The following is a 27,389-nucleotide window of genomic DNA, read 5'->3' on the forward strand; positions in this document are numbered from 1 at the left end:
CTGGCTGCCATTTGTACGGTGTTTCCTTTTTCAGTCATGGGTGGGCTTTGTTTGCTTTCTTTTCGGCAATTGGTCTTCACTTTCTGCCCAAGTGCATTAAGATTTTACCAGGAGAACTTCTAGCAAATGCTTGACGGACGATTAAGTGCCAATATGGCTTTATCCACATGGAAAGTTTGGGGGTATGTAAACATCTGCCTTTGTGGATCGCTTTGCTAGTCCATCTGGCACTGTTGGAGGAACCATATACTGATTTATCTTTTGAGTAAAGGTAAAGGGACCTCTGACCATTAGGTCCAGTTGCGGACGACTCTGGGGTTGCGGGGTTCATCTCGCTTTACTGGCCGAGGGAGCTGGCGTACAGCTTCTGGGTCACGTGGCCAGCATGACTAAGCCGCTTCTGGCGAACCAGAGCAGCGCACGGAAACGCCGTTTACCTTCCTGCCAGAGCGGTACCTATTTATCTACTTGCACTCTGATGTACTTTCGAACTGCTAGGTTGGCAGGAGCAGGGACTGAGCAACGGGGATTCAAACCGCCAACCTTCTGATCGGCAAGCCCTAGGCTCTGTGGTTTAGACCACAGCGCCTGGGAGTTAATTCTGTCCTCTGGGAGCCTTTCTTAAGTTGTTAAGGTTGAGGGCATGAAACGGAGAAGAATCAAGCAATATTTATTTTAAAATGATCACCAGGAATGTCAAACTATTTGTATAAATAGCTGAAAACCTCAAGTCATATTAACCTCCTTTTCATATTTTGATTTAGCTTGTTCTTTCAGAACATATTGGTGAGCTTTGAAGATAAGGAACAGGTCCATTTTTAGTGAATTCTGAAGTGGACATCTCTTTAATGGTCTTTAGCAGCCAGTTTCCAAACACATTTACTCAGCAAGAACTCTTGTAGTTTTCAGTGGCCAAGTGAGCATTAATAAGACTAAGTGCATAAAAGCTCAGCCGGCCTGAATGTTTTCGTCTTCCCTTTTTTTTCAAAAAAGGAGTGAGGTTTCTATGCCTGTGATATTAGTACGCACTCACCCTTTCCAAGACCCATCATGTCCTCTGCAATGGCATTGCAAGACCATGAAGACCAAGACCATGCTGCCATCGGCTGTCTTGGAACTCCATTGTGGTGCTGGATTGGAGTTCTGGGCTCTTTAGACTTTTTTGTGCAATGAATGTAATACAGATAAATTTGCTAGTATGGTAAATTGTTCAAGTCCCACTGTCTTCAGAGGGACTTGACTTATTAAGCATGCTAACTTTTCTTTGGCTTGGGATTGTGCATTTGGTTCCACATGGACTTACTCTGGTGCCTGCTGTACAGAATTTACTGGTGCACATAGGCAGCCTCTGTGTCTCCCTTTCTTCCTGCCCTCAGTCACAGCTACCTTGCACACTTGGCTTTGTTCGTAACTCTTGCTTTAGTGTTTTTTTTTGTGTCTGCTCAGCTGCTCTTTGCAGTTCTTGCTTTCCCTTACAGTTCAGGGTCTGCCCTGGGACCCTGGCTGTTCGCTCAGATGTCCACTGCCATCGCTTGCTCCTTCCAGTTGAGCTTCTCACGTCTGCTGCTGTTTTTGTTTTGCTTATGGCTGTGTTCTTGAAAATGGCTTGTCTTTGGAGAGTTTAATGTCTCCCTCCTGGGAAGGGAAGGTCACGCCCAGCATTTTTCTCCTCTACTCGCCCCAGTGTAACTGCCTTTAGGGATTTGATACAGTAGATCAGGTGCAGAGACCAGAGTGCAGGGCACAAACAATAGCCCAGGTTTCCCAACTCTTTAATATTTAAAGCCTGTCTGGAAAAGACCTGAGGTCAGAGTTTGTCTCCATTACAAAACGTCTTTTTTCACTTCCATGGGAACCCCAAGCTCTTCCAGCACATTGTGGCTCCACTGATCTCTTCTGGAGGTTTACAGAGCACATGAATTTCTGAATAATGCTGGAGGAATGAGCAGCTGTTACAGCTATGGATGGTTGGTGGAAATTCTACTGTGTTTTAGCTTCATTTTTTCAATAATAATAATAATAAATAAATAATTTATTTGTACCCCACCAATCTGGCTGGGTTTTCCCAGCCACTCTGGGTGGTTCCCAACAGAATATTAAAAACACGATAAAAGATCAAACATTAAAAACTTCCCTAAACAAGGCTGCTTTCAGATGTCTTTTAAAAGTCAGATAGTGGTTTATTTCCTTGACATCTGATGGGAGGGCGTTCCACTGGGTGGGCACCACTACCGAGAAGGCCCTCTGCCTCGTCCCCTGTAACTTCGCTTCTCGCAGTGAGGGAACCGCCAGAAGGCCCTTGGAGCTGGATCTCAGTGTCCAGGCTGAACGATGGGGGTGGAGACGCTCCACACAGGCAGTCCCACGAATGATATCTGCCCATGAAGGATATCTGCGGGCAGAACTGCACATGCTCTATTGGCATGCCTTATTTGAATTATAATTCCCCAAGGCCCTTGATGTTTGAATTAGATTAATTTAACCTTGTAGCCCATCTAGAGAAGAGTCAGTCCTCTGTGGGCTGTACCCAACCCACACTTCTCTGTTTAAACCAGGCATAGGCAAACTCGGCCCTCCAGATGTTTTGGGACAACAACTCCCCATCATTCCTGACCACTGGTCCTGTTAGCTAGGGATGATGGGAGTTGTAGTCCCAAAACATCTGGAGGGCCGAGTTTGCCTATGCCTGGTTTAAACTGAAGCTTAAATCCAGGAATGGCTGCAGCAACCATATAGCAGTTTTAAATGTTACATTTGGAGTTCCATCCATGAGAGTTGCAAATGCATCGATTTTTAATCCTATTTATCCCAAGATTTTTTTTTTTAAAAAACCCTTTAAGATAATCATCTATCTTGAGACCAGCAAGTTCTAGTTTCTCAAGAATAGCTAGGAACTGGGTTATGTGATTGCTACAGTCCTTCTGCCATGCCTCCAAACAGACTACTGCAGCAGAAATGTTCTGGGCCCCTAAACTGTATGTGGGAAATGTGTTGAGAATTAAAGCTGTAGTTTAAGATCTAAACCTTCTCTCACACGCGTGTTGGGGAAATACAAAAGTACTAATCTGGCTATGAGCCTTTTTAGCAGAATAAAACACTTATAAAACACTTATAAGTTTTGCAGCTTATTAAAGCCTAGGAATTAGGCAATTATACAATTTTATTCCTTCTATTTATGGTCTGTTGACCTTCCCCTCTTCACCCTGTTGCAGAGAATGAAACACATGCTTTTAGTAAGATTTTTAAAAAAGGGTTTACTTACATTTCAACTCGGGGATGCGGGTGGCGCTGTGGTCTAAACCACTGAGCCTTGGGCTTGCTGATCAAAAAGTCAGCAGTTCGAATCCCAACAATGGGGTGAGCTCCCATTGCTTGGTCCCAGCTCCTGCCAACCTAGTAGTTTGAGAGCTCGCCAAAAAGTGCAAGTAGATTAATAGGTACTGTTCCAGCGGGAAGGTAAAAAGCATTTCTGTGCGCTGCTCTGGTGTCAGTGTTCCGCTGCACCAGAAGCGGCTTAGTCATGCTGGCCACATGACCTGGAAAAACTGTCTGTGCAGCGGACAAACACTGGCTCCCTCGGCCTGTAAAGCGAGATGAGCGCCGCAACCCCAGAGTCGTTCGTGACTGGACTTAACTGTCAGGGGTCCCTTTATCTTTACCTTTTAGTGTGCAGAAAATACTTCTAAGTTACAGTAAAATAAAAATTGGTAGTCTTAACTAACATGGCTGAAAGCAGGAGCTTTAGCCATGTGCATCTGGTCAGCTTGGAGGCAAAAGGAAATAAAAAGGATTGTCTCATTTGTTACAGAGTTCCTTCCCAGAGGAGGCAAAGGAAGTGACCACACACAGGAGGGTTCTCTTTAGAAAATTCAAGAATTCTCTGTGCTTGTCTAGCAAAGCATCCCTTTGTGATTTTGGCTGTAAACCGCACAGCTTCCCTCCCTCTTCATCTCTGGGTTCTTGAGATCATGTAACCCACAGGAGGCAGTGTGACCTCATGAGGCCTTTCTCCCAGCCTATACTGCTCAGGGCTGGGAGGCCTAGGTGGGCTGTCATTAGCCTGACCTGATAATAAGATTTTGAAATAAGGCATGGGAGTTTTATTCCAGAACAAGCTGTGATATAAATGAGCTCTGTGAGTGCTTGTGGGAGTTTGAATGCCAATTCTGCACTCTCATTTGTTGGGATTCTGAATTATCCAGCCAAATTCCTCTCCATGGACTCTGCACCAAAGAATGGTCTTACCTTTCATAAGGCAAAGTTGAGATGTCAGAGGGGCTTGCACTTTCTCTCTTTTGCGGCCATGCACCAGCACAAAATATGTGTAACCTACTACCATTGCTGCTGTTGCTCCATTCTCAAGAGCATTCTCTTAGTAATTGCCATAGAGGAGCATCTGGGCTCTTGCATTGCCTTGTCATTTTATTGTTTGTACTGCATAGACCCTTGGGAAGTTCCAATTTGAGTGAAAGAGTTGCATTCTTGTGCATAATGCCCATGTGACGGTTTTGAGGAGGGCTGCTTTTCTCTTCTTTCGTTGGAATGTGCCCTGCCAGTTGGAAAAATTTGTAGAGTAAAGAAAATTTGGGGCACTTGAGATACTTAGGAGTTTGAGGTGGTTGCAATAGCTGTGGTCTCAATAATGGCCTTTAACTCTAGAATCAGAGCAGGAGACCTCAAGGCTTAAAAGGTTTAGCTGGGACCCCAACTAGACTTGAATCTCCTTTGTCGACAACGTGCCTTATTCTGTGACCTCTGGGTTTGTTTCCCCATGATGAGTTGTGGTTCATTTTTTGACTCTTGGGTGAAAGTAGCCATGTCAGGAACAAGGAGTAGCCTTTGTGGACAACAGATTTCTCTCAGTGTGGTGTCTTGCAGCCCTTCTAGAGCTGTTTCAAGGTGCTCACACACCCGACATGAACTTTCTATTGCATTCGGTGTTGTGGAATGAGAATGTAAAGAAACACATTTTGTGAGCCTTTCTCTTGAAAATGTTGCCTGCGTTTGTGTGGCTTTCGCCCAGCATGCTTTTATTATCCCAGACTAAGAGTAAAACAGTGTCATCATAAAACTAGAGCCCCGGAGTGCCTCCATCGCTCTTTAGGCAGCTTTGCACATGTGTGCTGGAAGGGGCAGCCTTGCCATAAGGTAATGAGGGTGCACAACTCAGGCAGTGGACATTATCCACCAGTAGGGAACGTACGAAGAGCCATGCAGCTGGGTCAGACCAACGGAGGCCAATCCAGTCCAGCATCCTCTTCTTACTATGGCCAACCAGGTGCCTCTTCTGGGAAACCCATGAGGAGGACACGAGCACAACAAGATCATCACAACATTGGTCATCACAACCTCCTACTAGAATAAAAGCTATATATGTCCAAATGTCAGCCATTGGTAATCTTATTCTCCTCCCCGAATTTGCCTTTTTAAAGCTGTCCAACTTAGTGTCCATCACTATATCTTATGGCAGCAAATGCCACAGTTAGATTTAGGTGCTGTCACCTCAGCAACAGGTTTGTACATTCAATTTTTAATTCAGGTGCAGTCAACAATAGGAGGCTTTTAATAGGAAGCCTTCATACTTACTAATAGGTGGCAATCATTCTGGAGTATCAGGAAAAAAATAGAACATCTCATTTTATCTAGAAATCAGCAGAAATGCAGCTTAGCCAGAGAGGAGCACATATATAACTTCTGATCCAACATTTGGTTGCTGCCATGGAATCCTAGAGACGTGGCTTCTTGTTTCTGTGTAAAAAAGCAAGTTGCTAGGCTTCATGCATCTGGAGAAAAGCAGCAACTGGCCATCTCTGCAAGGCAGACTTCCAGTGTGCAAGTTGCAGTGGTACTTCAGTTGCAGTGGTACTTTGAGAAGCAACTGAATCATTCTTTTCCAGCATGTGTCAAACAATTTGGAGTGATAGTACCCAACTGTGGCAAAAGACAAATCCAGGCCTAAGCAGTGGGCTGGATATGGAAATTAGTAAATATGTGAAGGCTTGTGCATCACAATTCATTCCAGGTACTGATTTTGAGGTTTTCGTCATTTAGAATTTTGGGTAGAGGCTAGCATACTTTCATATGTCTCTCCCTTCTCCCAATCCCTGTGTTTTAATTAGCCAAAGCTTCTAAAACCTCTCTGAAATCTCTGGCAAATGAACAACTTGGCAACCCATAAGCTGATGGGGTCAGATTCCACTGGGGTAGAATTCCAGCGCTGCAGACTGTGGGTTCAGTTTAGTGTTGGAACTGTGCCTCTGCAGCCTCTCTTGAAATGAAGAAAAGCTGGTTGTATGCCAGCAGTGCCCTGGTGAGTTGGGCCCTTGAGGCATTGGAGGAACAGATTACTGGTCAGGAAAATGGGGATAACGCCGGCAACAGTAGCTAGAGAAAAAGGTTTGAAGATGCTTAAGTAGAAAACAGGTGTCTTATCAGAAGGGTCCCTTCTGCATAGGCCGTCTGGTTCAGCTTTCTCCCACCAGCTTTTCCTCTGGAGGATCAACCACAATGGGTTCACTTAGGCAGAAGACTGGTGCACTGCAGATATATTTTGTGACTGGAGCCAGAAGGAAAGAAACACCCTTCAAGGCCTTGTAGTGTGCCATTGCAGGGAATGCAACCCCGCAATGGGTTGGACTCTGTGCTTCCAAAGCAAAGTCAGAAAAGATTATTCCGTATATCTATTGCACATTTTATAATTAAATATCAGCTGTCCTAAATTTATAAATGTCAACGTTGGGTTAAATAGGGGTGACTAACCTGTGGCCCTCCAGATGTTGTTGGACTCCAACTCCCATCATCATAATGCTGCTTGAGGCTGCCGAGGTGCCAATAAAATCTATAGTGCCATAGGTCAGGGTTAAAGAGAGACCAATGGGTTCAAGAGCCAAGAAGCCCACCTCTTGTGGAGTGTTGATTTATCTTTAAGTCACGTGCAAGTTAGTCACTTGAATACCACAGCAGCAAGCATCAAACACTGGCATCTGGTTGGCCACTGAGAACAGGATGCTGACCTAGGTGGGTCATCTGTTTGATCCAGCATCCCATTCTTCTCATGCTCTTAATTCCACAGAGAGAAGTTCCATATTTCTTAGTGCTTTCTCTGACACACTACATTTCCATAGCATCGGCTGACATATTTGCCTAGAGGCATTGGATAATGCAAAAGGAATATATGAGCTGGCTCGCCTCTTCATCTTTTTTCTTCAAAGTGAAATAGATTGAGCTCTCTAAGTCTTCTTGAGATAAATTCCCTATCCCTGTGGTCATTTCACTCCTTAGAATCATAAGACTGTAGAATTGGAAGGGACCATGAGGGTCATCTAGTCCAACCCCCTGCCATGCAGGAATCTTTTGCCCAATGCGGGGCTCAAATCCACATCCCTGAGATTATGAGTCTCATGCTTTACCGACTGAGCTATCCTTCTTTGTAGTACATTTACATCAATTGAAAAGCCCTCTAAATTATCTTTTAAAATACCTAATTTGACAACTATATCTTAAGATGGCAATGGGTTCCAGCTCTCCAAGTGCCAGCTTTCCTGCCTCTCTCAAGCTGTTTTGCAGGCATCTCAGTAGACAACTCCCCCTCAGTAGACAACCCCCCCCCCTCTTCTTGGCTCCTTTTCTCTGCCTGTGACTAATGATGGCTTTGAATGATGTGGGTTAATCTGTCTTCCAAGTGCTAGGATTCTGTTGCCCAGATCCAGTAAGGTGTGGTTTCACATAGAAACGGATTCTGCCTATTAATTGTTGTCACCACATGGCTGAGAGGAGACACACCCAGCATCTGGCAGCTTGGATTGCACATGCAGGTTCCGACCCAGCAGGCCCACGGCCATCACTTGATCTGCTTTCCTCCGAGGCCGAAATTTGTCCTAAGCACTCAGTCTCTCCCACAAGCTCTTAGGTTAGGGGGTAGGAGACTACATTTAGCAATGCAGATAATTATCTTAAAGCCCCACAATAAAATATCATAATTACTTGCGGGATTACCGGTATTTCTCAAATTTGTTAATTATAGGGAAATATTCCATAAATATCATGCCAAATATTTTTGGCTTGATATATTTTATTTTATTTTTTTATTAAAAAAACAGTAGCCTTGAACTTTGACAATTTCCCATGTCATTTCAATCTAATAGTAACAATACCACTTCACTTTAAAAATATATGTACCCCTCTCTTTATATATAAATAATAGCCTTGCTTGCTAGTAAAAGTACGTGTGACATTTTATACGTAGTTTGATCATGTGTTTTTTTTATGTTGTATGTGACTTAATGACAGTTTCATATTAAAACTAGTCTTTCCTTATGTACTGCTTACATATACCTGTTTTTGGGATATCAGTTCAGTACTTTTATACAATCTCAAATGTGTTCCACATTGGTGACATTTATTTTTGCAACAACTTTAAATGAAAATGAAATTAGAGCATGTCTGAAATAACACGTGCAGTAGAACTGTGGTGTACGGCAAAGTTGATGTATGTAATTCAAATTGGAAACAAACACCCAGACTTTGTCCATTATTATTCCTTTAGTTCAGCCTTCCCAAACAACGGGGACCCTCGAGATGTTTCTGGACTTCAGTTCCCACCATCATCCCACAAGCCTGGTCATGCTGGCTGATGTGAGTTGTAGTTCAGTTGAACATCTGGAGGGTACTAGGTTGGGGAAGGCTGCTTTAGTAAGAAATTTAATTACTATGTAATGCAAATGATTTCATATCATGGTGTGTGTTAAGCTACTCTATGACGTATAGGAACCATGTTTATGTCTCTGGATAGTTAACTGGTCTTACATTACAAGCTGAGTTCTAGTAGATGATAGCAAGTGCATCAATCAGTGTAAATGCCTTAAGGCGCACACAGAATTTGTGTCCGATCTAAATGGTTCAATGTTTCAATGTGCAATACTGAGAAATGGGTGCCCATTTGATTGCATTACCAAAATGACAATCCTATGTTTGTTTTTTCTTCAGGATGTTCATCATAAAATAATAATAAAAGTGAGGGCACTATATCAGAATTTTAATTCACTGCTGGAAGTGTTAATATTTCAATTCACTTTTCACAAAGTTGAAGACGGACAGAATTAAGTGCTTGTAAAATGAATGTTAATAAAGTCTTGTCAAAGTAACAAAGGAGAATGGAAGGTGTTCTGTTTCTGCATGAAGCACTGCATCACATACTTGCTTGAATTTGGAAGTCATTGCGATACCCCCAGTAATGCCGCCTTTTGTCACATCTTAATTGATTATTGTTGTGAATCTGAAGAATCAGGAAGAAAAGATTTTATCCTGTTTGATTCACAAACTGCTAGATTTGATGTTTACCTGACTGTAGTGGGTGCTTGCTGGAGTGGCAACCATATGAACTCTTCTTTCCCTGTGGGGAGCAACATCTCTGCCAGAAGGGAGAAAATGAGTTGGAATACGGTACAGTACCTCTACAGAGTGCCTTGACCCATCTTTGTTGCTAGCAAAGGCTGCAATCCTGTGCACATTAACCTGAATGAAAGCCCCATCGAACAGTGAGAGGTACTTCTGAGGAAGCCTTTAGGATCCGGGTCACAAATTGAGTTGGCCTTGAGTTGGCTGTTACTGCTGGTTGAGCAACACTGGGATTAAAAAACAGAAATGCCTGTTGAGTCCAGCTGGATGTGGGATCTGCACTCATCCTTGCCCCGGGGCTGCTCTCTCTGTGTCTTAATAGAAGGCATGAGCTGCCAAATAGCTGAAGTTCAATGGGCAACTTGCAGGGGTTAAAAAGGACTACAGGTGGTCACATTTTTATTGAGATGAGGATTTACCCATATAAGGAAAAATCGCATGGTGCTGTGGGTTAAACCACTGAGCCTAGGGCTTGCTGATCAGAAGGTTGGCGGTTCGAATCCCTGCGACGGGGTGAGCTCCCGTTGCTCGGTCCCAGCTCCTGCCAACCTAGCAGTTCGAAAGCACGTCAAAGTGCAAGAAGATAAATAGGGAAGGCTACAGCGGGAAAGTAAACACCATTTCCGTGTGCTGCTCTGGTTCGCCAGAAGGGCTTTGTCATGCTGGCCACATGACCTGAAAGCTGTATGCCGGCTCCCTTGGCCAATAATGTGAGATGAGCGCGCAACCCCAGAGTCGGTCATGACTGGACCTAATGGTCAGGGGTCCCTTTACCTTTAGTACAATAATGAAGCTAAAACCAATAACCAAATGAGCAGCGGCTGGATTATTGACAACAGGGCACAACATGTATCGTTCATTCATACATTTGGACTCATTCAGCAGGGGAAGTGTTTCCAAGTGTGGAGATGGCGCATTAGCATAGGGTTACCAGGTGTCCCCGGTTCCCAGGGATAGTCCCCAGATTTGCAAATCTGTCCCCGGACAAATTCCGTCCCCAGATTTGCAAATCTGTCCCTGGGAAACGTGGCAGCGCAGCCTCGGCAGCCCAGAGCCAGCCTGGTAGTGCAGTTGGCTCTGGCTGGCTTCAGGAGCTGCCCGCTGCTGTGGTGTCCCTCATTTTTCCTTGCCGGAACTTATGGGCTGCTGACTGCTGCTGCCACTGCCGAAGGGGAATTGGGGATGTCCGGCAGTACAGATCTCCTGCCCCCTTCCCCCTTTGTTTTGACTGATCAGAGGAGGCTCAGGAGTTGCGGCTGGCCGGCCGTTGCCCAGTTTTTTTAAAAAACTGCACATTTATGTTTCACAGGGTGCGAAAGAAGGGCTTTGCACCTTGCACCTCCTGGGCAACGGCTGCCCGCCCGCGACTCCCAAGCCTCCTGCGATCTGTCAGAACAAAGGGGGAAGGGGCAGGAGATCGGGGAAGGCTCAGGGGTCACGAGTGTGCGGCGTTCCATTGCCCAGGTTTTTTTTTTTTTAAAAAATGCACATTTATGTTACACAGGGTGCAAAAGAAGGCCTTTGCACCTTTATACAGTATGCATGTGTGCTTGGGCCGAGGGTCTTTTGCTCACCATCCCCACTACTGACTCCCTGTTGCTACTCAGCTTTTAAAAAAAATGTCCCTGGATTTATTGAAAAAAATATGGTAACCATATACCTGTATTAGCTATAAAACATGCAGGAGCTTCGTCAGGGGGGAAGTAGCAACCCTGAAGGTTTCTGCAAAAACATTTTTAACTACAGTACTTTAGTTCTGGGAGTTTAGTTTTTGTTTCTCTTCTACCTAAAGCATGGGAGGTAAACTCTTTAAATAAACTGCACAGCTGCTCCTCCTCCAGGCTCATAGCTGCCAAGTTTTCACTTTTCTCGCAAGGAAGCCTATTCAGCATAAGGGAAAATCCCTTAAAAAAAGGGATAACTTGGCAGCTATGTCAGTCAACCTGTTCCAGGCATTCTTATTTATAGCAACCAATCTATTTTGGGAGTTATACTTCAGAGGTGGAAGCCACTGTGATTTAACTTTGCCTACAGGACTGCAAGTGGCAGGTGTCTCGTGGTCTGAGTAGGGAGATGTTTGCTTTTCAGCAGTGCTGTGAGCTTTTGACCTCGCTGATAAGAAGTCTGGGTGGAAAGGATTTTCTAACTGCCCAGCACTTGGAAAATGCTGCTCCTGCTCTGACCTCTATTCCTGTATTTTCCCAGTTGAAATGTATGCAAATGATCAATACTCTGGCCTGTATTCATCATGACATTTCTTTACTCCCCGTCAATGTATATACTCTGATGATGATGCCTTTTCTCGGGGAGGGAGGGAAACGAAGGAAAAAGCAAACTATATTTGAACGTTTTCGCAGTTCGGCAAAATAAACAAATGCCTCCTCTTTAGGGGCTGTGAAATATACTCGGAGTCAAGAGTGAATTTCATGCTCTTTATTCAGCTCATAGTCATCGAGGAGGAGAAGAGAAGACGAATGGCTCTTTTCCCCAAACCATCTGCTTATATACATTATTTACACAATGGGCCTTGCGTGATTGGCTACTTCAGGGCTACACCTGTGGGCCAATTATATTATGGATTGACTTCTGCCTGCAGCCTGATTGGCTGCTCCTACAGGCCAATCAGGTAGCAGATTCACTTCTGCCAGCCGCCTGATTGGCTGCTCCAGCAGACCAATCAGGTTGCGGATTCACTTCCACCTGGAGTTGGATTGGGTAGCTCCCGCTGATTCTGAATCCTATTGTTCTAGGATTCAGCTCAGTACATAACACCCCTCCCCTCTAAGTTCCAGTCCTGCCCGGGAAGTTGCATTCGTAGTCCCCACCTTCGTCGCCAGTGAAATATACTCGGAGTCAAGAGTGAATTTCATGCTCTTTATTCAGCTCATACCGTCTTTCCCACATTTTAAGACACCGTCTTATAACTTTTTTTCCTCAAAAAAACACTGGGTGGCTTATTTTCAGGGAATGTCTTACCGGTATTTTTATTACATCAGGAGCAGTGCCCCTCTTGCTCCCTGTCTCCCTGCGGGGCAGGACTCTTGACTGAAAGAAAATGACGGGCAACAGCCACCACCAAGCTCCATGAGAGGGAGTCTGAGGGAAGGGAGGTGTGTGCATCGCTGGCCCAGCCCTCTCTCCCCGGCCCTGGGATGTTCGTGAGGGAGGGAAGGAGCTCCTCCGAAGGGCTGCTCTCTCTCTCTCCCCTCCCAGGTGGGGACTCACTTAATAGCAATCTGCTACACTGGAGCTTCTTAAATTTAAACCAGTACAGTATAATGGAATCTATCTGTGTGATGCAGTCGTAGCAGTAGCCTATACTAAAGCAAATAAGGATCTCTACCAGCCAGCCAACTGCCCAAGACTTAAGAGCGAAAGTTCCAACAATGTAGCACTTTGTAGCACTGATAGCAAAGAGGCTACCGGCTGAGATACTGCAGAAAACAAAGAAGCCAGCTGAGCAGCAATTAAGATGGTAAATGGTAGCAATTAAGTAGCAATTGAGCCAGCAGAAAGCCGGGTGAGATAATCTGCTGGTCCTAACAACCCGTCTGTGTTTCTCTTACCCACAAAATGTTAACTTTTGTGTAGGGTGTAGGGCAGTGTTTAGCAGCTCCTAAACAGCGAGAAGGGGAAAGTCCTTAATCCCCAAGGCAAGGACTGCGCCACCGGCAGCGATCCCGGTACCGGTACAAATCCTTAAAGGGGAAGCTCTACAGACAAGCAATAGAAAGAAAAAAGAATCCTCACTTTTTAAAAGGCTATTAAAAGGGGGAAAGGTGGGGGGAAGCGAGAGGTGGGCTGTGTGTGTGTGTGTGAGAGAGAGAGAGAGAGGCGGGGGGGGGGGGGAGAGAGAGACGCGCACACAGAGTCTCTCCCTAAAGGGGAAGGCAGCGTCTTCAATCGCCCCTCTTTTTTCCCTCGTGCTTTCATCTTCTCCCCTCCGCAAATGCCACTTTTCTCCTCTTCACCAAGCAAGCAGAGCTCACACAGCCTAGCTAAAAAAATATATTTTGGAATCCTTTTACAGGTATTTTAAAAAATGCTTACAGAAACGGGAGGGGGAATCACGAGGCTGCAGGAACGGCTCTACGGTGCATTTTTACAAGCTTTTAAAAGAAATACGTGTCTTTGGAGCGACAGTAAAATGGGGAGAGATTTTTATGGGGGGGAGTTGGCTGGCGGGAGGGGGGAAGGGTCTATCACTATGTCTTATTTTCGGGTTATGGCTTATATCGCGCAACTGCTTAGAAATCCTGCTATGTCTTATATTATGGCTACGTCTTAAAAAGGGGGAAACACGGTAGTCATCGAGGAGGAGAAGAGAAGACGAATGGCTCTTTTCCCCAAACCATCTGCTTATATACATTATTTACACAATGGGCCTTGCGTGATTGGCTACTTCAGGGCTACACCTGTGGGCCAATTATATTATGGATTGACTTCTGCCTGCAGCCTGATTGGCTGCTCCTACAGGCCAATCAGGTAGCAGATTCACTTCTGCCAGCCGCCTGATTGGCTGCTCCAGCAGACCAATCAGGTTGCGGATTCACTTCCACCTGGAGTTGGATTGGGTAGCTCCCGCTGATTCTGAATCCTATTGTTCTAGGATTCAGCTCAGTACATAACAGGCTGCATATTGGCAGACTGGAGTTTTTGTAGGGAGCACCCAGGAGAATTTCGCTGTGCAATTTTGAAGTGCAATTCCACGCAGCCCTGAACTCACGGGAGCAGCCCTGCGCGAGGGCACATTAGGGCTGCCCTGCTCCACAACCAACAGTGCGCCATTAAAAAAAGAAAACTTGTACCCAATGGCTCTCCTGTCCTCAACTGAGATCCACTTCGCCAGTGTACAAGTGGTGGCTGAGAACAGGCAGCTATAGAAGCGCTAGGAGGGAAGGCAGCGCGCATGCGCGACCGCCCGCCATCCGCAAAGGCTACGTTCGCCGGAAGTGTTTAAGAGTTTCCTGGAAACCGTTGCTTAGCAGCGGCGATGCAGCCACGAACGGGGCCCTTAGCAACGGGAGCATGCCGGTGTGGGTGCGCGACTACAGCTGGGAGCAAACGGCCGAGGCCGTCTACCTGGTTGTCCCCTTCAGGGCAGCCCCGCTCCGCCGCGACGGCATTTTCTGCGCTGAGCGATACCTCAAGGTCTGTGGTAGACCGGCGGGGGCAGGCAGGGCCTAGGAGTGGGGTGGCCCTCATGCAGCTGGCTGGGGGCCCTTTGCCAGGAAAGGAAAATAAACAGTTGTTGTTATAGTGACAGGGCAGGGGGCGCCACGAAGACCCTAGCGGACCGCTTGCAGTGCAAGCCTGTATGTTTCTGTTGTTGTTTAGTCGTTTAGTCGAGTCCGACTCTTCGTGACCCCATGGACCAGAGTATGCCAGGCGCTCCTGTCTTCCGCTGCCTCCCGCAGTTTGTGTCTACTCAGAAGTAAGTCCCACAGAGGTTTGCCCTCATCAGGCCCACGTAGGCCTTGCAACCTTAAGCTAGTGTTGCTGCCCTTTAAGGTAGAATCATAGAATTGTGAAGTTGGAAGGGAACCTGAGGGTCATCTAGTCCAACCCTCTGCAACACTGGAATTCTGATCGGCTCTCCCCTTTGTTGTTCATCTGCTTTTCTTTAAAGGAGTCACAGAGGGATGCCTCAATCTGATCGAAAGAGCAGCACTGGGGGTGGGGGTGGTGTTATTGGGTTGCTGTCTTTATTTTGATTGTATATATTGTGTTTTTTAGGTTGATCTTTTCTGTGAACCGCCCTGAGACCTCCGGGTACAGGGCAGTATATAAATTAAATAAATAATTAATAATAATAATAAATTTTTATTTATACCCTGCCCTCCCCAGCCAAGACCGGGCTAAGGGCTGCTAACACCGAATATAAAACAGTTAATAAAAATGCAGCTTAAAAACAAGATTAAATACAGCATTAAAATTAAAATTAAAATGCAGCCTCATCAGAAAAAGGAAAAAGGGGGAGAGGATCAAGTTGATTCCAGGCCAAAGGCCAGGCGGAACAACTCTGTCTTACAGGTCCTGCGGAAAGAAATCAAATCCCGCAGGGCCCTGGTCTCATGAGACAGAGCATTTCACCAGGCGTATGCAGGAGTATGCAGCTATCCCATATGGGGATCAAACCTGCAACCTTGGCATTATCAGCACTACGTTCTAACCAGGCTGACAAATGAGTTGGGGCCTAGCAGGTTCGGGGCAACTATAACATGTAAATGTTTTGGGATACATATTATTATTATTATTATCATTATTATCATTATTATTAATTGCATTTATATCCCAACTTTCTTCCAAGGAGTTAAAGATGGTGTGAAGCTTTGACTTGTGCACCCAGCGTGCTGTCCAAGTGTGTTTCTGAAATGCAAGCATATTCATGTCAATTTCTAAATGTTCTTCTTAGGTAAATTCTCCTCCGTTTCTATTCGAAGCCATTCTCTATGCTCCTATAGATGATGTCCGCAGTACTGCCAAAATCGAGAATGGCTCAGTTTTCTTCACCCTCTATAAAAAAGAAGCAGCCATGTGGGAATCCCTCATTATGGAAAATGGTGAGTTTTCCATTGGGTGGGTCTTTACTTAAATATATAACAAACCTTTACTTATATATATAACAAACAAACTTATATAACAAACCTTTACTGACCTACCTGCAGTATATACGGTGGTACCTCGGGTTAGAAACGCTTCAAGTTACAAACGCTTCAGGTTACAGACTCCGCCCAGAAATAGTACCTTGGGTTAAGAACTTTGCTTCAGGATGAGAACAGAAATCATGCTCTGGTGGCGCAGCGGCAGCAGGAGCCCCCATTAGCTAAAGTGGTGTCTCAGGTGAAGAACAGTTTCAGGTTAAGAACGGACCTCCAGAACGAATTAAGTTCTTAACCAGAGGTACCACTGTATATATCAGGCACCCCCAAACTGCGGCCCTCCAGATGTTTTGGCCTACAACTCCCATGATCCCTAGCTAACAGGACCAGTGGTCGGGGAAGATGGGAATTGTAGTCCAAAACATCTGGAGGGCCGAAGTTTGGGGATGCCGTGTGTGTGTGTGTGTGTGTGTGTGTGTGTGTGTGTGTGTATTCTTTGCCACATATATGCATCAACATATTTATTATATATTAGCACTCACAAATCCATAGGAATTTTTTTATTTTATATCTGATTTAACTAAAGCTTAACAAGTGATGTGATGCCCAGATACAGCAATCAACCTGGTTTCTCTCTTACATACAATCATAACTATTCATTTGGCAATAACCCTTATTTTTTACTATATTCAGTAAAGTTAATCCAGTTTGCCATAAAGTTGTCTTGTCTTTGTTCCCTGATTCTAATAAAGTGTGTTAGTCTAGTGATTAAGGCAAACCCCTTTCCATGGGCGTAGCTAAGGCGGGTGGGCGGGGGTAGTTGCCCCCTTCCCTAGATCTACAAATATTTTTGAAAAGCATTGAAAGTTGTTGTCTGATGTAGAGCAGTACATATCTTTTAGAACATCCACATTTCTTGCCAAGGCTTTACAGATTTGTGTAATAAAACTTAAAGGGGGAATGGGAAATTATTTATCCTGTAAAGGTCAGGGAGTGGAAATGTAAAAGTAAAGGGACCCCTGACCATTAGGTCCAGTTGCGGACGACTCTGGGGTTGCGGTGCTCATCTCGTTTTATTGGCCGAGGGAGTCGGCATACTGCTTCCGGGTCATGTGGCCAGCGTGACTAAGCTGCTTCTGGCAAACCAGAGCAATGCATGGAAACACCATTTACCTTCCCGCCGGAGCGGTACCTATTTATCTACTTGCACTTTGACGTGCTTTTGAACTGGTAGGTTGGCAGGAGCAGGAACCGAGCAATGGGAGCTCATCCTGTCGCGGGGACCTTCTGATCGCGCCAACCTTCTGATTGGGAAGCCCTAGGCTCTGTGGTTTAAAACTTAAAGGGGGGATGGGAAATTATTTATCCTGTAAAGGTCAGGGAGTGGAAATGTAAACCACTATTATTAGAAGTATTGTTGTTGTTGTTGTTTATTTTTATGTGTGTAATGGCTGCTCGCTAAACACAATACTGTAAATCGAACTGAGGTTCTGTTCCCCCCCGCTCCCAGCAGAAGCTTGTCCCCCGCAATGTCCTGTTTATGGGGTATTTTTACCCATGATTTCCTTTAAAAAATCTCAACAACTTTGGCTGCACCCTCCCCCCACAATCAAAAATCCTGGCTACACCCATGCCCCCTTCCTTTGTCAACTCATCTCTTTAACAGATGATGCTGTCAGCCGTCTCCACTTCCCCACACATTGACTGGACTCAAGGCAGCTTACAGATAAATACAAGAACTGTTAAAACATAGAAAAAACAATCATTAAAAAATTAAACATAAAGAGTTTTAGCTGCTCTCGCCATATAAGAAACACCAGTTCTAGTAGACTTTCATATCACACAGTCCCTTTTACATGACTTTTTATCCAATATTCCTTTGCCATATCACATTCCTGCCATGTGTGGAACAAGTCTCCCTCCTTTTTATATATGGGCAGCACTGTGTTTTACCTTTGCTGGATATCCAGCAAAAGTAATGTGTATCCTCATTATCTGAAAACAGTTTTCTCTTATTTTCAAATTTAGAGAAAGCTTGTGTGCCCTTTCCCCAAATATCTAATGGGGATGGAATGTGTTCCCCAATCAGCAGTGTTTGGCTTGCCTTAAAGGCCTGACCATTAGGTCCAGTCGTGACCGACTCTGGGGTTGCGGCGCTCATCTCACATTATTGGCCGAGGGAGCCAGCGTACAGCTTCTGGGTCATGTGGCCAGCATGACAAAGCCACTTCTGGTGAACCAGAGCGGCACACGGAAATGCCGTTTACCTTCCCTCTGTAGCGGTTCCTATTTATCTACTTGCACTTTGACGTGCTTTCGAACTGCTAGGTTGGCAGGTTGCCTTACTGCCCCGCAAAGAACAGTGCCTGAATATTACTGCAGCTGGCAGAGTTTCAGAATCTCTCATTTCTCATACCTCAATTGTACTATCACACCTTCTGGTCTTTTAATTGCTATTGGAATGGTTCTCTTCAGGGGACAAGGGAGAAATGCAGAGAATCCGAGAGGATGCTGTGCGCAAAGCACAAGAGGACGCAAAAGCAGAAGCAGAAGCAAAAGCTGCTCAGAAACGAGAGCGCAGCAAGTTTGCTGTGGAGGCCACAATTAAGGTAAATCACTTGCTGCCTGAGTCATCCTTATGAGCAGAAAACAGGATTGCAAATAATGGATAACCAATATTATACCTACTAACAATATTATACCTACTGACAAATGTTTCTTCAGATGCTACAGTTTGCATTGCAGCCTCAAAGTTAACATGGGTGGAAGCTACACACATATTTAAAACACTGTGAAAATGCTTTCTTTAAAAACGTTTTGAAAAATGCATTGAATTTGGCATATCACATTCCTGCCATGTGTGGACCAAGTCACCCTTCTTTTTTTATATATGGGCAGCATTGTGTTTTACCTTTGCTGGGTATCCAGCAAAAGTAATGTGCTATATCCCCCATCCCCTCCTTCATAAGAGTTACTGTGTTGAATATAAGAGATAAGTCATGAAAGACTTTGCACCTTAAAAGTAGTTGTAGTGCAGCGTTTGATGGTTCTGCAATTCAATCAGCTAGAAGATGCGGAAAGAGAAAGGATAGAAGAGCTGAAAGAAAAGGAGCGGAAAAAAGCCACTGAGGAGATTGAGAAATGGAAGGAGCAGAACGAGAAACAAAAGAAGATTCATTTTTGTCAGCCACATCAGGAACACAGAAAAACCCCAGAGCAAAGCAAGCAAGAGAAAAAAAGGAAAGTGAAATCTTCAAATAGAGGAACATCCAAGTCAAGTACGTACAATGACAGGAGGTAAAATGTTCTTGCTGTGTTCAAAACAAACTAAACATTTTAACCTTCCGCTGCTTTTGGCTTGTGAAACCATTTCTAATCTGTCTTCTCTAGTATCCAGGCTCAGCATTATTGCTCCATTTTTTATTTCAGCTGCTTTTATTCCTTGCTAAAGTGTCAGCACAGTACTTTCCTCCTTTGTGGCATCTCCTGATAGGATGGATGAGGTGGGTGCCTGGGTAATGAAGAGTGTTGGCCCATTGGGTAGTTCAGATCCTGCCCTCCTCAGAAGGCAGAAAATGTGCCTGGCTGGTATGATTTTTCCATACAAACACCATTATAGCACAGACTACTGAACAACCTCCAAACTGAAGTAACTTCATTAACCTAGAAGCTAGCCTTTCTTTACCTGTGGGAGTATTTCTTCACCTGTGGGTTCTGTGAAAAGGGAACAATAAACAACAAAGTTTAATACAATGGTCCTAGGACTTTACGGTATTGACAGTACACAATAGTTTATTTGTAATTGGTTTTATATGTTCTCCATGATTATTTGTTGTTTATATTTTATATAAGCTCCAGTTATTGCCTTTATTTTAGTGATTTAACCTTTGAGATAAACTATCTAAAAGTGTTCTCATCCTGAGAGCTTGCCTGTTAGTGTTTCCCCTGAGGTCTTTTTCTTCCTTCTCAATGGTTTGCACCATCAGATGCACATGTGCTGGTGTGCTTCTTTGGGCCTTCAGGATCGCACCAAGCACTACCCCTGGGATATTGGATGCTCTAATAATAGCAAATGCCAAATGTTTATCCCAGCAATGGCAATACAAATAAAGAGACCTTTTACATGCAGCTTCAGTCCTGTTAGTTTTAAATAATCTGTACTTGTAGCATCCTGCCAATGTCTGCCAAATAAAGGTTAGAAAGAGGAAACCTATTTAGATCTGTGCCCAAGACTCTCTTCCCTCCATGGTAGCTGTGAACTGATGCATTGAAAAATTAATTCATTATGTATCCTGATTATTGCAGATACAATTTCTGGAAATATGTTTTCAGAGAAGTTGAAGGAAGAATCTATCCCTGCTCCGCGATCTGCCAGTAGCATTGAAATAAAATTCACGCCTCGTGTCTTTCCTACAGCTCTCAGAGAATCCAGGATTCCAGAAGAGGAGGAGGTAGGGAGACCCAGCTGCTCTGCTGTGGCTTCAAGGCATGCTGAGGAACTGCAGTTGTAGAGTGGGGCGTGGGGGTGGGCAGGCCTCCAGTATTATTTTAACCACTTTAGAAAAGAGAATCTAGATAGACAATCCCACATGTAGAAAGCGAAAAATAAAGGTACTTTAAAAAGGTCACAAAGTGATGTGGACTTTAAATGGAGGGAGAGGATTTGTCCTACTGGTTGCTAATGATGTCATAGATACTGTCCAGTAAGGACCAGTGACACTTCTTCAGTCATGTTCCACACAGCACTTGAAATTGCAATGTCTGGGCTAGCTCCAGGCAGGAAAGCATGTTCTCCTGTCAGTGAAATGTTGGCAATGAAATAGCGCCACAACACACATGGCAAATTGAGGGAAGGCTTTAGCCATTGAGAATTAACTGTGCACTTATGATGTTGTAAACCAATGGTCTAGACTCTAGAAAAGCCTGTATGCCGTTAATTCAGAGGGCAGTGGAAGCGGGCTGTAAACAAAGGGAAAGGAGAGTGTGTTTTTTTGTGAAATGTGGTTTTCTTTATGAATGTGTGCATGTACTGCCATGACTTGTAAAAGTAAGCAGTGCCTGTCCACCAAAAGGGATTATGACAATGACCCTTTCCACAAATTAGAGCAAAGGTGATGCACAAACACTGCAGAGAAACTGTAGGCAATGCTTCTCTGGAGGTACTGATTTTCTGTCACAAAAGACACGAGCAAACAAGCCTGAGTTAACTGAAAGTTATCAACAGTCATTGGCCATAATAACTCAGTGGAACTTTCCATGTGGAACCCTTCCTCCATACACTGGTTGCTGAAGGGGAAAGCAAATGACAAGGGAGGGTGTTGGTTCCAGGCTCTGCCTGTGGGCTCCCCAGAACTACTTGGTCTGCCACTGTAGGAAGAAGCAGGATGTTGAGCTAGGTGGGCCAACCTTGACCTGATCAATTTGGGCTCTTCTGGCATTCTAAAGGAGCCTTCCTCAATCTGGTACCCTTTGGAAGTCTAATGCTGATACACTTGGTGTTCTATATTGTTGCCATACACTGGCATATTTACTTGCATTTGCTAAATAGGGCAATTGAATATACTTGTATTGTTTTAGGCATAAAGCACTGCACATATCTTTTATACACAGTGGCTATGTAAGCAAGCAGAGGCTCGCAGGATCATAAATTCAGACATTGCTGAGCTAGAAGATTTAAAAGAAGAGGAGAAGAATCCAGATTGGCTGAAAGACAAAGGAAAGTGAGTTTGGATGTTACTTCAAAGGATGTGTAAAATCACTTTTATCTCACATGTAATAATGGTTTGCCGTTTATGAGTGAAAGGGAATGACGTGCCAACAAGTTGAATGGGCAGCGTATGTGTGTTTGTGGTTCAGTGTGGGGTTTTGCTATTCTTCTCAGGCTCTGCCGGAATGACAACAATTACAAATCCCGGTGAGAGTCCTAGAAGTAAAATTTAGTTGGATACAACCCTTAGTCCTTTTGGAAATTTAATAACTAGACTCTTCTGTATACTCTTATCTTTTTAGTAAAATGTTTGCAACGGGAAATTACCTTGCCGCTGTCAATGCCTATAATTTGGCAATTCGTATCAGTAATAAGATTCCAACATTGTACTTGAATCGAGCTGCCTGTCACCTTAAGCTGAGAAATTTACACAAGGCGATTGAAGATTCCTCAAAGGTATTTGCTTTTATCAAAGCTTTCAGGTCTGTAGCAAAACTCTGTATCACATTCGTTTGTCACCCTACTGTGACTAGACAAGCCTTATAGTATTCTGTGCAATACTGTTATTGTTTAACACTAAGTAATTATAATTTCATCAAATATCAACATTTCCCAAAATTGACACCCAACAAAATGAAATTCTGTAAAAATCTGTCATGCCATCATCTAGGTTAGCTAGGACTTTATTAGAATTTTCTGTCTGACTCGTTGGCAGGATTTAAATAAACATTTACAACTTTATTTACAGAGTACAAGAAACATAATTAGTGATAACAGAACATTATGTATAAACAGCAGAATGTAACAAACCAGAAATGGAAGTTGGGAGAAGTCAACAGGGAGGGGGAAAACTAGGAAATGGATGTTAAATGATGATATTGAATAATTGTTAGGAGAAAAGAAAATCAATAAAAATTATTTGAAAAGAAAAGAAAAGAATTTGCTGTCTGCCATAAATGTTTGTTTGTTTCATGAAAATATTTGTAAACTGACTTGAGAGCCTCTTGTGGCTATAAAGCAGGATATAAAAATATAAAATAAAATTGGCTGCTGCTGCTGTATTAGGATTACAAAACGGTTGGGTTCAATGGCAAGTTCGTGCTCTCCCTCCCCCCTTCTTTGTGGGTGTCACTTATAAGGGTGAATGTGCACTATGCAGCTGTCAACTGATAAGCCTGGTTTTGCTTCTTTAAGCAAGGGTCTGATACTGTCCTTGCCTGCAGCCTGCAGTAGTTTCCCTACCAGTCTACGTACTGCCCTCCTTTATTATTATTATCATCATCTACTACTTTATGTGCCTCTTAATGGTCACATGGCTTCAAAGTGGTTTACAAAATATGAAAACTAATTGTGCAATGTTGTTAAAATGCAGTAAAATGAAAAATACACCATTATTAAAATACATAATAAAATAATCCCAGTAAATATGTCAAAATATAAAGGGCTGTAGCTCAGTAGTGGAGCATCTGCCTTGCATGCAAAACCAGCATGAGAACCATCATGATGTGGTTAGAGTATTGGACCAGGGGGTGAATCCTCGCTTGGCCATAACCCTTACTGGATGACCTTGGACCAGTCACTGCCTCTCAGCCCAATCTACTTCACAGGGTTGTTGTGGGGGTTAAATGAGGAGAACCATGTACACTACCTTGAGTTCCTTAGAGGAAAAGGTGGCATATAAATGATGATGATAAAGAAGAAGAATAGGCCCCACATTCAGTTCTTTGTGGCATCTCCAGGTAGGGCTGAGACTCCTGCCTGAAACTCTGAGAGCTCTGGAGAGCTGCTTCCAGTCAGTGTCAATAATGCTGAGCTAGATGGACCAATGGTCTGACTCACTATAAAGCAGCTTCCTTTGTCTATAGTGAAAATATGCAGTAAAACAGTTGGGCAGTTAAAGCAAGAGAGCTGCGGTCTGTGCCCATTTGTGCACCAGGTAGCAATTTGTTGTAGCTGCTGCCTGTGCCAGATTTCCGTATAAGCTTAACAAGCTATAGCTTAGGGCCCCCAACTGTGATATTGATTTTTTTAAAAATAAAAAATAAAGATACCCACTAAGACTTCAGACACCTCAGCCAAGGCTCAGCTTGTTTTGTTTGTGCTTCGGGGTGGTCCTGCAGAGAGGTACTTGACATATTTGTGTCTCTGCAAATGAAGGCAAGGAACCTGATAGATTTGAAAACAAATGCCAACAAATGCATGTGTGAGTCGTACACTGTCTTCAAGGGACAGCTAAGCTTACTTCCAAACTTGTGTGTTTTATTTTTCAAGGCCCTGGAATTATTGACTCCTCCTGTTCCTGACAATGCTAAGGCTAGAGTGAAAGCTCATGTGAGGCGTGGGGCAGCATTCTGTGGACTGGAATTGTATGCTGAAGGTAAAGGAAAGATACATGCTGAAGATGACATTCCTGCAATCTTTAAGTATATCGGGCAGTGTTTTGCATTGGAACACTTTATTTTCTAAACTAGCTTACTGCAAGCAGAAAAATCTTCTGTATCTTTCTTTCCTTTTCCAAGTAGTTTCTCTCTTTGTAAAGATATTTGTTTGCTACCTTGTTTTCTTTAGCTTTACTGTACATCTAATTTGGAGCCTGACAAAATGCTTCCTTACTTCAATCTGTTTTCATCATTTCTAGCACCTGTAGATTTATGTAGAAAATTAATTGCTGTGTTTTGCCTTTGGCTGCGTTTTCCTTGTCCAGTACAGTTTCCCAAAGAAAATTATGTGATACTTCCCCCTAAATTTCTGGGAATTGGAAGGTGAGCAGCCATTATGTCCTACTTCTCCCCTCCAATGTAGCACAAAGTAACTCAAAAGACAAGGCACAAAAACACCCATTTCCCTATTTATTCACTTCATGCAGGTGCTTTTGATAAAAAAGAAATGCACCAGCTTCTCAGCCAACTATACATAACCATAGTTTTATCAGTGACTCAGCACAGTCCTGTTCCTGTTGTCAATATCTAGAAATCTAACTTGCAGTTCTGCAAAGTACTGGTTTTTTTATGGGTGGCTGGGGGGAGCCTTTGGTTTCCGAGTCAAACCTGAAGAGCAGGCATTGCTTGTATTTTGCTTTAGAGATTTCCTTGCCTGTAAATACCATTGTTTATTAAAGGAAAATCTGCCTGTCTGTTTCCCTAGTCTTGCTGGTATAAAGACTCTATGGTGAAGGAAGTGTAGAACAGCAACAATAAAGTAGGGTACTCCCAATGGCCTTTGAAAATGTCCCGGCTAGGCCACATTATAGGACTAAGAAGCACAATCTGTATTGGTCAGCAAGACAATCTTAACTCCTGGCCCGGCAGCAGCAGGGTGTAATGAAGTGGTAGAGCCAGGGCTGCATTCCCATCGCTCACATTATCCAGATGGTGGAGGGGGTGGTACAAATGGTGGAACCAGTGGGTCTCAGGCCACCAACTCAGCCCTTTCCCATACCTCCATTTTGGGGCTTTTGTCAGGGATCCTACAGGCAGAAGAGGGGGTTTGGATTGCAGCCCAATCCAATCCAGGGGTAGGGAACTCCAGATGTTGTTGGACTCCCATTTCCTAGCAGTCCCGCTGGCATGACCAGTGGTCAAGGATAGTGGGCTGTCCAGCAGCATCTGGAGGGCCATAGGTTCTTCACCCCCAGTGCAATCCTATACATACAGTACTTACTTGTGATTACGGTAAACCCCTTTGAACACAGGACTTACTTGTAAGTCAATATGCGCAAAAGTAGATGCATCTTCTAATTCTACTTTATAGTATGTTGCTGCCGTTGTATGATTAAAATGCATGCTAAATTAACCCTAGGTCTCCAAGATTATATTGCTGCCCTCAAGATTGAGCCCACAAACAAAAATGTAGAAGATGATGCTGAGAAGATTCGACACATAATTCAAGGAAATGAATGATTTGTGGAGGTGGAAAATGCAAATTTGGTGATCAGCTACCATGTCCATGCTAGTAATGTTGATACTTATCCTTGGAAGATATTTTGTTGGTGTATTAAATAAGTAGTTGGATATTCCTCTTCTTTAGCTTGAGTATAGTAGTTAACAAATAGGGCAACATTTGAGGGCCTTTATATTATAAGAATATAAAATGCTTTCTTAAACTTAGAACACATTTTTTCTTATCTTGCACAATAAACAAATAGAAAAGCCTAACTTTGCTTAAGTTTGGATATGTTTTAAAACTTGGGAAAAATAACTTGTAGTGTTAGATCATATTGCATAATTTATGAAATGTGATGTCACAATTCATAAGGTGATAAAATTAATAGCCACTAGTCTATATAGCTTTTCAGTAGATAAGAGGTACAGTCAAATACTTCCTTGAATAAAAGCTCACATACATGCCACTTTTATTTATTTATAAAAATCTAATGTGCAATATGTAAAATATACTGTAATCAAAGTCTATTTGTTCCTCTGTAAGAATCCATAACCCAACATTATTGAAAGGTTTAATCAGAAAACTGTAGGCTTATAAGAATGTTTCTGTTGTACCAGTTATCCAGGGGACTCTATGACCTTCCTTTTCTTCTTTGGCTTTGTTTATTGCCATGCAGAAGATGGCTTAACTTAAGATTTAAGAGCATTTGTCAATTCAAAACGTGCCTCAGTGATCTCTCTCTTAACATGAGAAGGGGTACTCCTTGAGCAACGATGCCCTGAAGCTTGTTATTTCTTGGATTTGTAGGGCTTGGTCCTCTTACAAACTACTAAAGTACTCCCTTTCTGGTATATTTGTATAACCATTTGCAAAGTTATAGGGCAGGCAAAAAGGCGTACATGAAAAATGTTTCTGAATGTGGAAAAGTCCTCAATCCTACTGGAGAAACATCATATATATATATATATATTGTTAATCCCATGCAACATTTTGTCTCTAGTTCTAATTCATGATTTGAAGAAGAAAACTCATGTTGGTGAGAGGAGCACTTCTTGATGCCAGTAACCCTCTAGGGAGCCAACACAGAAGCCTAGTTCTCACTAAGATTTTTTTAAAAAGTAGTGTTTGTGCAGCATCACTACAGACTGCAGTTGGGGGCTCTGAAAACTGAATGCTTCTCCATAACAAAGCCAGCATGGCAGTATCCTGCATATTTAAAAAACAAACAGTTACATCAGGGAAGTCTAGGATTAAACTTTCTCCCCAACAGACTTAATAGAGAGGAGAGTTAAATCATGCAAATTTTCACCTGCATTCAGATATCAGTCTCTCACCTCAGAAAAACCTAGATCTTAGAATTCCATTTGATGAAAGATCTCCCGACTTTATTTGCTAGCATACTTAATAGGATGTTGAACCATGTATTTTTACTGGTAAGGCCTTATTGAAATCAGACTTACTTTCAATAAAGATGTTTCAGTATTAGATTATTAAACAAAAAAGCCACATTGTTACCCTCTTATTTACTTTATTATTTTAATAGATAACAAAAACACACTATTATATTTTATAAAGTGTGTATAAGATCTGAGTGATCACAAACTCTGCTTTTGTCAGTGCCAGTGTTAATACCGTTAAATCGTGTCATCCCACAAATGAACAAATGATTTGTGAAAGTATTGTCCTTTGGACAGAATTTACAAGGTACCATTTGTGTGGTAGGCGGTATAGCACCGTATTCACCTGATGTTGTTTTATAGAGCAAAAGCTGGGGCTTAGTTAAGAAATTGCTAGAGGTGAGA

The 27,389-nt window shown here is 43.3% G+C and overlaps 1 protein-coding gene across 3 annotated transcripts; it reads left to right on the forward strand.

The window, feature by feature from the left end:
• Positions 1-120: 120 nt before the first annotated feature.
• Positions 121-25,859, forward strand: DNAAF4 (dynein axonemal assembly factor 4). Of its 3 annotated transcripts, none has more exons than XM_035131496.2 (9): positions 121-182; positions 15,812-15,959; positions 18,474-18,607; positions 19,063-19,276; positions 20,304-20,449; positions 21,609-21,718; positions 22,008-22,161; positions 23,977-24,082; positions 25,504-25,859. In XM_035131496.2, the coding sequence occupies exons 1-9, from the start codon at positions 168-170 to the stop codon at positions 25,602-25,604; spliced, it is 1,128 nt and encodes a 375-aa protein (XP_034987387.1). In that variant the 5' UTR covers positions 121-167; the 3' UTR covers positions 25,605-25,859. The 3 variants fall into 3 exon arrangements, with proteins under 3 accessions (XP_034987387.1, XP_034987386.1, XP_060138343.1); XM_035131495.2 differs by lacking the exon at positions 121-182 and adding an exon at positions 14,294-14,547; XM_060282360.1 differs by lacking the exon at positions 121-182 and adding an exon at positions 14,567-14,830.
• The last annotated feature ends 1,530 nt before the right edge of the window (positions 25,860-27,389 follow it).

Source organism: Zootoca vivipara, chromosome 14 (genome assembly GCF_963506605.1).
Source record: "Zootoca vivipara chromosome 14, rZooViv1.1, whole genome shotgun sequence".
Taxonomy (NCBI): Eukaryota; Metazoa; Chordata; class Lepidosauria; order Squamata; family Lacertidae; genus Zootoca; species Zootoca vivipara.